At 39.7% G+C, this 12,312-nt stretch overlaps 1 protein-coding gene across 1 annotated transcript in view; it reads left to right on the forward strand.

Annotated features, from left to right (window-relative positions):
* The first annotated feature begins 222 nt into the window (after positions 1–222).
* Positions 223–12,312, forward strand: part of LOC133616186 (F-box/LRR-repeat protein 3-like) — a 13,382-nt gene continuing 1,292 nt past the window's right edge. Inside the window, exons 1-5 of the mRNA XM_072914805.1 lie at positions 223–417; positions 4,694–4,858; positions 4,920–5,042; positions 7,151–7,322; positions 12,021–12,312. The exon at positions 12,021–12,312 is cut by the window's right edge and continues 1,292 nt beyond it. Coding sequence (XP_072770906.1) covers positions 223–417; positions 4,694–4,858; positions 4,920–5,042; positions 7,151–7,322; positions 12,021–12,312 — 947 coding nt within the window. The remainder of the gene's footprint in view (positions 418–4,693; positions 4,859–4,919; positions 5,043–7,150; positions 7,323–12,020) is intronic.

Here is a 12,312-nt window from a genome sequence, read left to right on the forward strand (position 1 = left end):
TTTGACTTCTCCGTCAAACACACCATCAGCAGCTTCATAATGTTTTCATGAATTAATGTCCGCCATTTAGATGCTTTTTAACATTCTCTGCTGGCAAGGGATTTCATACTTTTTTTAATGGATTTTCCTGTACGTTGATGTATTTAATTTGCATAGTGTGATGGTATTCACGTCAGTCATTGTTTCCTCACAATAACCATAATAACCCATGTGAACTCCAGGATGAAACGGAGTCTGCAAGGGACGCAGCCGGAGGACGTCGGCGGCACCAGCGGCGGCTCGCTCAAGCGCTCCTGCAAACAGAAGAGGGAGGCGGAGCTGGAGGAGACGGCGGTGTGTTGGGAGTGTCTGCCCCAGGAGATCCTCCTGCACATCTTCCAGTTCCTGCCTCTGCTGGATCGGGCCTACGCTTCTCAGGTAGGAGAAACTCACAAACTCATGGACTGTTGACAGCGCGAGCTGGCTTAAACGGTAACATGAAAGCAAGAGACATTAAGGCCATTTTTTTTAATAAGTACCGTATTTTCCGCACTATAAGGCGCATCGGATTATAAGGCGCACCTTCAATGAATGGCATATTTCAAAACTTTGTTCATATATAAGGCGCACCGGATTATAAGGCGCACCTATGTCAACAAAACAGTCAGATAGGTCAGTCAAATTTTATTAATAGATAACAAACCAGCGTTCTGACAACTCTGTTCACTCCCAAAATGAATAAACAGCTGATTTACTCGTGTTACGTAAATCAAACGTGCAATCACAATATAGTAACACGTGAAATAGTGCAGAGCAATAACAATATATCAATAACTCAACGTTGCTCAAACGTTAATGTCACACAACACAACACACTAAATAAAAATGTAAAGCTCACTTTATGAAGTTATAGCTCATTCACAAATCCCTCGAATTCTTCCTCTTCAGTGTCCGAATTAAACAGTTGAGCGAATACGGCATCCAACATGGCCGGCTCCGTCTCGTCGAAGTCGTCATTAATGGAGTCAGTGTCGTTGCCGTTTATAAGTTCAGTGACAATTCCTGCCTTCCTGAAAGCTCGGACCACAGATGAGACTGAATCAGCCCAGGCATTTACGATCCACTGGCAGATAGTGTCTCCCTGTCTTGGTGAACGTCACGTGTGTTCGCCTTCTGTCATCCACTGTTCCCACGCAGTTAGCAGTCTAGCTTCGAATGCCCTGTTGACACCAATATCTAGCGGCTGGAGGTCTTTTGTCAATCCACCCGGAATGACGGCGAGTATTGAATTAAGCACGTAAGCGTGTCTCTTAATGTAATGTTATGAGCTAGCAAATATAACAACTACACTACCCAGCATGCAACGATAGTGACGAGCATGCGCGGTAGCCCTGAGAAGCGTTGTTGTATGCTGGGAGTTAGAATGTGGTTATGAGCACGCTGTGAGTAAACGTTGAGAACTCAGTTAACACGCCTCGTCTGCATTATTTATAATTAGACAGACAACACACTTAATAGGAGCCATTTTGGGGTCTTTACATAAACACACAAATGGAAATGAAACGTCACATATCCCAGCATGCACCGCGCGCTTCTTCTTCTTCTACGGGGAAAAAAGATGGCGGCTGTTTACCGTAGTTGCGAGACCGAAACTTTATGAAAATTAATATTAATATTAACCCATATATAAGGCGCACCGGTTTATAAGGCGCACTGTCAGCTTTTGAGAAAATTTGTGGTTTTTAGGTGCGCCTTATAGTGCGGAAAATACGGTAGACACACTGTTCGAAAAGCCACTATTTTGTTGTTTTATGTTTCTTATGCTTCACTGATAGTGTTATAGTTTTACAATTGTATCCGTTTAATGGCTAAACTTTATTTGTATAAAAAAAAATGGTTTGGACTGTAGCACTTTAAGATGAATGTAAATGAAAAGTGCGTAACAAATAAAATCCATTATTTTTCACTATTTCTGGCGGGCCTTGTCGTCCTATTCTGTCCGGTTGTCCTTGAACACACCGTTAGAACACCTCCCCCGGGTGTAGAACGATATACCCAGTTAAAGAACGATCACTCTGTTCTAAGAGAGCACAGCTGGCAATATCTTAGTTGCTCTGATAGTAATGTGTTTGTATACATTTAAATTGGGGTATGTTGTTCCCAGATGGGGAAAGATGTTAATGTCTCTTGTTTTCAAGTCCATGAGTTTATCAAAGTGCATTATCAATCACAGTTTCTCCATCATTTTAATTTAAAACATTAATATTAATTCAACCCTTGGGGGTTTTACCGCAGTTACCAGTTTTACCGTTTATTGTTACATACCTAATTTCTTTGCACTGTTGTATTATATTGCTACACTTTTCAATATTTTATATTATGATTACACCGTAGGGAAATTTCGGTGCGCTGTGTGTTTTGGACACATGGCGAATTGACAATAAGGAATCTTGAATGGAACATGTTTGAGAGAAGTGATGCAAACATGATTAATGATGGTACTGTACTATAATGACACTGTGGAGCCAGTACAGTATTGGACTCTTCTGGTACCTGTATGTGACCTATGGGATGTCTCCCTGCAAGGAAGGGGGCGTGGCCTCTGACCCTGCTTGCTACGCTAGCTAACAATGGAACAAGACCCAAAGTTTAGTCTAACTCGCTGGTGTCCACAGTGTGGCCTTGGGGCTATTTGTGCCCAGCATAAAGTGGAATAAAAGAGCAAACAGTTTAAATGTTACGTAAAAAAGCTGCAATGTTGACTCTAATATCACAAAGCTGCCATACAGGCTGTTTTATTCTTTTCTTTAAAACCGTCATTGTTCACAAAATATTAATGAATCAAGTTTTGTTCGCTAATTAAGGCTCCAAATACTTCAAATCCAATTTTTGGGTGGTGAATATATTGCTTAGTTTGTGTTTTTGCCAAAAAAACAGTGTTGTTTTTTTTTTTTTACCTATAAGAGCATTACAGACATTTAAAAAAAGATAAATATATGTATATATGTATGTGTGTATACATGTATGTGTAAGTATTAGGGTTGTACGATATACTGGTATTGGTCTAGTACCGCGATACTAATGAATCATATTCGGTACTATACCGCTTCTGAAAAGTACCGGTCCACCACCCGCCACTAATAAGAAACATATGTTTAATGTACCGTGATATTTTAAAATAAAGCCAATAATGCAATTTTTTGTGGTCCCCTTAATTTAGAAAAGTAGCGAAAAGTATCAAGATAATTTTGGTGCCGGTACCAAAATATTGGTATCCCGACAACACTAGTATCTATATATGTGTATGTATGTATATATCAGGGGTCGGCAACCCGCGGCTCTAGAGCCGCATGCGGCTCTTTAGCGCCGCCCTAGTGGCTCTCTGGAGCTTTTTCAAAAATGTATGGAAAATGGAAAAAGATGAGGGGGAAAAAAAATGTTTTGTGTTAATATAGTTTCTGTAGGAGGACAAACATGACACAAACCTCCCTAATTGTTATAAAGCACACTGTTTATATTAAACATGCTTCACTGATTCGAGTATTTGGCGAGCGCCGTTTTGTCCTACCAATTTTGGCGGCCCTTGAACTCACCTTAGTTTGTTTACATGTACAACATTCTCCGACTTTCCAGGACGTGTTTTATGCCACTTCTTTTTCTGTCTCATTTTGTCCACCAAACTTTTAACGTTGTGCATGAATACACAAAAGGTGAGTTTTGTTGATGTTATTGACTTGTGTGGAGTGCTAATCACTTAGACATATTTGGTCACTGCAAGCTAATCGATGCTAACATGCTATTTAGGCTAGCTATATGTACATATTGCATCATTATGCCTCATTTGTAGCTATATTTGAGCTCATTTAGTTTCCTTTAAGTCCTCTTAATTCAATTTATATCTCATGACACACTATCTGTATGTAATACGGCTTTTATTTTTTTGTGGCTCCAGACAGACTTGTTTTTGTATTTTTGGTCCAATATGGCTCTTTCAACATTTTGGGTTGCCGACCCCTGGTATATATGTACATATATGCATGCATATGTGTGTATATATGTACACACACGTATGTGTGTGTGTGTGTGTGTGTGTGTATATATATATATATATATATATATATATATATATATATATATATATATATATATATATATATATATATATATATATATATATATATATATATATATATATATATATATACGGTACGTATATTAAATATATATCCATCCATCCATTTTGTACCGCTTATTCCCTTATAATATGATATATATATATATATATATATATATATATATATATATATATATATATATATATATATATATTAAAACTTAATAGCAACAGATCTGAAGTTGATTTAGAGAGTTAAGCTTTCCAAAAAATGTTATATATGATTTATTTTCAACATTTTTATGACTGTAACCCTTTCGGGACCAAACTTGAGGGAAGCCCTAAAGATAAACAAAAATCTATATATTGTATTGGTTTTGGAAATTCAAAATATCAAAATGCCCCCAGCATGCTTTGATTTTTTTCCAGTATGTGGCCATCTGTGGCAAAAGTTTGGACTCCCCTGTTATAAAGTAATGAACTAAGACAGTGATTGTCAATCTGTGGTACTGGTACATGGGCTCCATCCAGTGGTGCGCCAAAGTTACTTGATTAAAGTACAGTAAAATGGAATATTTGTTTTTGTTTGTGCAAACGCAGGTGTGTCGGTGCTGGAACCACGCCTTCCACATGCCCGAGCTGTGGCGCTGCTTTGAGTTTGAGCTGAACCAGCCAGCCAGCTCCTACCTGAAGGCCACGCACCCCGACCTCATCAAACAGATCATCAAAAAGCACGCCGACCACCTGCAGTACGTCAGCTTCAAGGTGAGCAGGCACGTTCGACAGAGGCGCGGCGTGGGGTTCTGACCGGTATTTCCGTGCACAGGTGGACAGCAGCAGAGAGTCTGCAGAAGCGGCGTGTGACATCCTCTCTCAGCTCGTCAACTGTTCTCTCAAAACCTTGGGCCTCATCTCCACAGCTCGGCCCAGCTTCATGGAGCTGCCGAAGGTCAGCTCATATCAGTTTTTTTTGTACAAACATGTCAGAAGGAAGTAAAACATATCAAAGTAGTGCCTCGGTTTAAGATTCTCCTCAGTTTTCATCCACAGCCAAATTCTGCTCGTATCTAACTAATCTGTTTGTGTGCGACTCCAGTTCCAAACACTAAGAATTCCACGCGTCGGAAACTCAATCTTTTGTCGCGTTATTAATACATTCGTAGGTCCAACTGTGTCTTTCTTTTTACAAAAAGTGCTTGTTACAAGTCCCCACCTGCAAGTCATTATCCCTCTATGATGTCACCACTGGTTGACTCTGCATCCATCTGTCCATTTTCTATTCTTTGTCCTTCTCGGTGTGTACTCGGTGAACTAGCACAGTTACACCACAAGTCTATCCAGTATGGATTCGTGCTGAGTGACCTAAACCAGTCTTTTTCAACCACTGTGTCGCGGCACACTAGTGTACCGTGAGATATTGTTTGGTGTGCCGTGGGAAATTATGTAACATCACCTAATTGGGTTAAAAATATTGTTTTCATACCAGTAATTATTGTCTGTGCCGTCAAGAGGTCGGCAGAGTAACCGTGTAATACTCTTCCATATCAGTAGGTGGCAGCAGGTAGCTAATTGCTTTGTCAATGTCGGGAACATGGTTTGTCGTGATCACGATATGCAGGCGACAGCGGGAGGCAGTGTGCAGTTAAAAAGGCATCTAATGCTTAAACCAAAAATAAACAAAAGGCTTAAGCAAAACCAAACTAAAACTGAACTGGCTGAGAAGTAAACAAAAACAGAATGCTGGACGACAGCAAAGACTTACAGCGTGTGGAGCAGACAGCGCCCACAAAGTACATCCGTACATGACAATCAACACCAAAATCGGAGCGCAAGACAAGAACTACAACACTACACACAGAAATACAGCAAAAAAACTCAAAATAAGTCACAGCGTCATGTGACAGGTCGTGACAGTACACCTACTTTGAGACAGGAGCTATAGTGACGCATGCTTGGTTATGGTTTGAATTCATATCCAACAATTGCGAGAACGACTTTTTACTGTCAATATCGGCTGCTGAGTTTCATTGTTTTCTGCTGGTGGTGTGCCTCGGGATTTTTTCAATGAAAAAAAATGTGCCTTTGCTCAGAAAAGGTTGAAAAACACTGATCTAAACCATACACAGTATGTATCGGTTTTTCCAAGCTTTCCCAGGTTCTAATCCAAAGGCCATGGACAGGCGGTGCACTTTCAAACGCACTTCCGGCTCCAACTTAAGTCTCTCAAAAAATAGCTTTATTTGCAAAAAGGTCTTCTTTCCAACAGTCCATCCAAGGTGAACAAAAACAAGTTTAACTGCATACAAAGCTATGAACAAAAAACTAAAGCTCAAGTGTTGCGTAAGAAGTGGTCAAAAACCATTTTCACCGCCCGTCTCTCAACCCGACATTTGTCCAATCAGTTTCACCTGTGCACCCCTACATGCTGTCGTCACAGGTGCCGTAAGTGACGCTTTATAATTCAATAAATTAACTTGCAATACATCAAAACATATTTTCATGGCCATTCACAAAACAAATAATAATCCATTAAATCACTAATCTTCACAGTAGGTAAAGGTTGTATTTTTGCCTCATTCCTGTGAGAATCCTACATGTGACGGAAGCATTAAGGAGTGGGACTATCGGAGTCCATCTGCATGTGTGCTCAAACAACCACCAGGTAGCACATGTGAGCAGATAATATGGTATCATCTCTTTCTCGTTCAGACTGATAAGGTCGGTATTGCATTCTTCAATCACGCTTTAAGTGAGGGATGAGGCAAAAACTAACCCAGACCCACTCTAGAGATATAGCTAGACATATAGAGCGCGATGTGGCGATCAACAAAAACCAAGGGACCACTGTATTTGAAAATGTAAAAATGTTTTCTTCTCTGACATAAGTAGTTCATCATGTAGACTAACAACTAATATTTTGACTTATTAGTTGTCAAAAAGGCTGATTAAGAAACATTGTCTTAGCAACAAGCCTTAATACACACAAAAGGAGTGTAAACAGGACTTTTAGCATAGGGAAGGAAACGCTAATCTGTTTTTTATTGCTCTGTTCAACAGTCTCACTTCATCTCGGCGCTGACGGTGGTTTTCGTGAACTCTAAATCGTTGTCGTCCCTGAAGATTGACGACACGCCTGTAGACGATCCCTCCCTCAAAGTCCTGGTGGCCAATAACAGTGACACGCTAAAACTGCTGAAAATGAGCAGTTGTCCTCACGTGTCACCTGCAGGTAGGAACAAACACGACGGACGTGACAAACGATCATTACCATCTGATTGATCAGAAACAATTGTCGCTGTTGGTGCGGCCATCCATCTCCACGCGATCAATCCTTTCTGCCGACATGTCTGAACTTTTAACACATGTAGAAGAATGTACGCCTTAAAGCAGACCTGGGCAAATTAAGGCCCGTTAAGATTTTCAATCTGGCCCGCCAGACATTCCCAAATAACTTTTTTTTTTTAGATCTTTTAGGTCAGGGGTGCTCACACTTTTTCTGCAGGCGAGCTACTTTTCAATTGCTCAAGTCGTGGGGATCTACCTCATTCATATATATAATTTATATTTACTTATTGATGAAATATATGTTTTTGTTAACAAGTTAAAGGTGTTTAATGATAATGCAAGCATGTTTAACACATAGTTAATATTGTTAATACATTAAAGGTGTTTAATAATAATACAAGTATGTTTAATACATATAGTTAATATTGTTAACAAGTTAAAGGTGTTTAAAGATAATGCAAGCATGTTTAACACATATAGTTAATATTGTTAACAAGTTAAAGGTGTTTAAAGATAATGCAAGCATGTTTAACACATATAGTTAATATTGTTAACAAGTTAAAAGTGGTTAAAAATAATACAAGCATGTTTAACACAAATAGTTAATATTGTTAACAACTTAAAGGTGGTTAAAAATAATACAAGCATGTTTAACACAAATAGTTAATATTGTTAACAACTTAAAGGTGGTTAAAGATAAAACAAGCATGTTTAACACATATAGTTAATATTGTTAACAACTTAAAGGTGGTTAAAGATAATACAAGCATGTTTAACACATATAGTTAATATTGTTAACAAGTTAAAGGTGGTTAAAGATAATACAAGCATGTTTAACACATATAGATTCCTTTCTTTCATGAAGACAAGAATATAAGTTGGTGTATTACCTGATTGTGATGACTTGCATTGATTGGAATCAGACAGTGGTGATGATAACGTCCGCATTTTCGAATGGAGGAGAAAAAAAGTCCTCCTTTCTGTCCAATACCACATGAAAGTGGTTGGTTTTTGGCATCTTATTTGTCCAGCTTCCGTACTCCTTTGTATACACTTTACAAGAAATACATTGTCGGCAAACTCCGTAGCTTGCTAGCTTGTGCACGCCAGCTTTCTGAGACTCTTATTTTGGTAGCGTAGGCAGGATGAAGCAGAGCTTTTATTGTGCAACTGTGCAGTCGGTCTTTGGAGTTTTGACGACAGGTACGGCGCCAGAGTCTGTTGAAATAAAGTGTTTCTCGCCTTCCAGTCGGTAATTTTAATGATCTGGCAGCAGCCAGCGTCATCTCAGAAGACCCTCGGGTGCCGTGAATGTCAATCAAGTGACGAAAGTGACGTCATAGTGAAGATTTATGATCGCTCATTTTTAGGACTATTTTTTTAATGCCTGGCTGGTGATCGACTGACACACCCTCCGAGATCGACTGGTAGATCGCGATCGACGTAATGAGCACCCCTGTTTTAGATGAAAACTGTAGCTGCCAATATAATGTGCAGTAATGTTTTTAAATTACCGGTAGTCTTGAACTATACAAAGTATTTCAATGGTAGGAATATTCGCTTTTGCATGATACACTAGTTACTCTGGTAATCTAATTAGTTACAATGGTAATCTAAGTTACAGCAGATCAGACGAGGCACCAATCAGTGTGGGTGGGGAGTGTTTCCAGAGCGGAGCCTGGGTGTCAGGGACAGACGCGGAAGGACATTTTTACAACAAAGTTCTAAAGCTTAGTGATGTATCAGATTGTAGGTAGGTTGTTTTTTTTACCTTTTCGCGTTCATATTTTGCTGTTTGTTGCATTTTTGTTGTTTCGCTTGATTGTGAAATGTGTCGCTCGAGAGGCTGTATGACGTTCAAATGTTGTCAATATTCAGTGTTTTATCGTTCATAGTTAATATTGTAAATCCCACATTTTTTATTGTCATGTACATTCTGGGTGTCTCATTCAGTAAAAAAATTTAAAATTCCATTCCGTTTTTTTAAGGCGGTCTGTCATAACATTTTTAGTTTCAATCAGACATTATTGTGAGGTTTTGTTCCTAAAAATCAGATATACCGGCCCCCAGACCCATTTTTCCCCCTAAAATTATAGATTATAAATTAAGAAAGGACATAACCCAATCTAAACTTATATGAACACATTACTGTCAGAGAAACTAAGATATTCAGTCGTGCGTATTGAACCTAAAAGCTGTGCTTTCTTAGAACAGTGTGATCGTTCTGTACTCCGAGGAAAAGTAAAACCTTTCCACTACAGAGGGTCCCGGGTCCATTCTGATACTAACATTGAATAAGTAATCTTATTCTTGATTTTAATCATTCAGTAATTATATATAGCCTACTTTGCATTCGGTCTCCCCTAGAGGGGGGGGGGGGGGTTACCCACATATGCGGTCCTCTCCAAGGTTTCTCATAGTCATTCACATCGACGTCCCACTGGGGTGAGTTTTTCCTTGCCCTTATGTGGGCTTTGTACCGAGGATGTCGTTGTGGCTTGTGCAGCCCTTTGAGACACTTGTGATTTAGGGCTATATAAATAAACATTGATTGATTGACTGATACTTACTGTTTACAACCTTGTCAAATGTGTGTTAATCACAAAGATTATTATTTATTAAACACAAACATTAGGCTTAGGTCAGGCTGATTTAAAAAAAAAAAAAAAAAAGTACTGACTAGAGATGTCCGATATTATCGGCTGATAAATGCTTTAAAATGTAATATCGGAAATTATCGGTACCGGTTTCAAAAAGTAAAATGTATGACTTTTTAAAACGCCGCTGTACGGAGTGGTACACAGACGTAGGGAGAAGTACAGAGCGCCAATAAACCTTAAAGGCACTGCATTTGCGTGCCGGCCCAATCACATAATACCTACGGCTTTTCACACACACAAGTGAATGCAACCCATACTTGGTCAACAGCCATACAGGTCACACTGAGGGTGGCTGTATAAACAAGTTTAACACTGTTACAAATATGTGCCACACTGTGAAGCCACACCAAACAAGAATGACAAACACATTTCGGGAGAACATCTGCACCGTAACACAACATAAACACAACAGAACAAATACCCAGAACCCCTTGCAGCACTAACTCTTCCGGGACGCAACAATATACACCCCCCACCACCACTACCTCAACTTCCTCATGCTCTCTCAGGGAGAGCATGTCCCAAATTCCAAGCTGCTGTTTTGATGCATGTTAAAAAAAATAATGCACTTTGTGACTTCAATAATAAATATAGCAGTGTCATGTTGGCATTTTTTTTCCATAACTTGAGTTGATTTATTTTGGAAAACCTTGTTACATTGTTTAATGCAGTGTTTTTCAACCACTGTGCCGCGGCACACTAGTGTGCCGTGAGATACAGTCTGGTGTGCCGTGGGAGATTATCTAATTCCACCTATTTGGGGTACAAAATATTTTTTGCAAACCAGTGATTATAGTCTGCAAATGATGTGTTGTTGTTGAGTGTTGGTGCTGTCTAGAGCTCGGCAGAGTTACCGTGTAATACTCTTCCATATCAGTAGGTGGCAGCAGGTAGCTAATTGCTTTGTAGATGTCAGAAACAGCGGGAGGCAGCGTGGCGGTAAAAAGGTGTCTAATGCTTAAACCAAAAATAAACAAAAGGTGAGTACCTCTCAGAAAAGGCATTGAAGCTTAGGGAAGGCTGTGCAGAATGAAACTATAACTGAACTGGCTACAAAGTAAACAAAAACAGAATGCTGGACGACAGCAAAGACTTACTGTGGAGCAAAGATGGCGTCCACAATGTAACATCCGAACATGACATGACAATCGACAAAGTCCCCACGAAGAAGGATAAAAACAAAGTAGATGCGGGGAAATAGCGCTCAAAGGAAGACCTGAAACTGCTCCAGGAAAATACCAAAAAAAGAGAAAAAGCCACCAAAATTGGAGCGCAAGACAAAAACTAAAACACTACACACAGGAAAACAGCAAAAAACTCCAAATAAGTCACGGCGTGATGTGACAGGTCGTGACAGTACACCTACTTTGAGACAAGAGCTATATTGATATATGAACGACTTTTTACTGTCAACTGAGTTTCGTTGTTTAATGATTTTTGCTGGTGGTGTGCCTCCGGATTTTGTCAACACAAAAAATGTGTCTTGGCTCAAAAAAGGTTGAAAATCACTGGTTTAATGCATCCAGCGGGGCATCACAACAAAATTAGGCATAATAATTTGTTGATTCCATGACTATATATATCTGTATCGGTTGATGTCGGAATCGGTAATTAAGAGTTGGACAATATCGGATATCGACAAAAAAGCCATTATCGAACATCTTTAGTTCTGACTACATTTACTGCAGAAGAAAGGAATCATAAATAACTGACGGAAAATAAATTTACATACAATTATGTTGTGGTAAAATACATAACATTTTATAATAATTATGTTTAACGAAATTAAAGGGCAATTTAAAAAAAACTTCATATTTTTTGCGCTGAAAAACGTCTCTTTGACTTGAACTCCAGACTTGTTCTGTTTGATATTGTCATTACTGCCACAAGTGGTGAAAAAGTGTATTACAACTGAGCACGGATATATATTTTAGCGGCCCTGGTCAGAAACAGCGACTTAAATCCCATTCTCCTCCTGTCAGGCATCCTGTGTGTGGCGGATCAGTGTCACGGCCTGAGAGAACTGGCTCTCAACTATCACTTGCTGAGTGACGAGCTCCTCATCGCCCTCTCCTCCGAGAAGCACGTCCACCTGGAGCACCTGCGCATCGACGTGGTGAGCGAGACCCCGGGCCAGCAGTTCCACAGCATCAAGAAGAGCAGCTGGGACGCCATGGTGCGCCACTCCCCCAAGTTCAACCTGGTCATGTACTTCTTCCTCTACGAGGACGAGTTCAACCCCTTTTTCCGCGACGAAGTCCCCGTCACGCACCT

The sequence above is a fragment of the Nerophis lumbriciformis genome, linkage group LG15, assembly GCF_033978685.3.
Source record: "Nerophis lumbriciformis linkage group LG15, RoL_Nlum_v2.1, whole genome shotgun sequence".
Lineage (NCBI taxonomy): Eukaryota > Metazoa > Chordata > Actinopteri > Syngnathiformes > Syngnathidae > Nerophis > Nerophis lumbriciformis.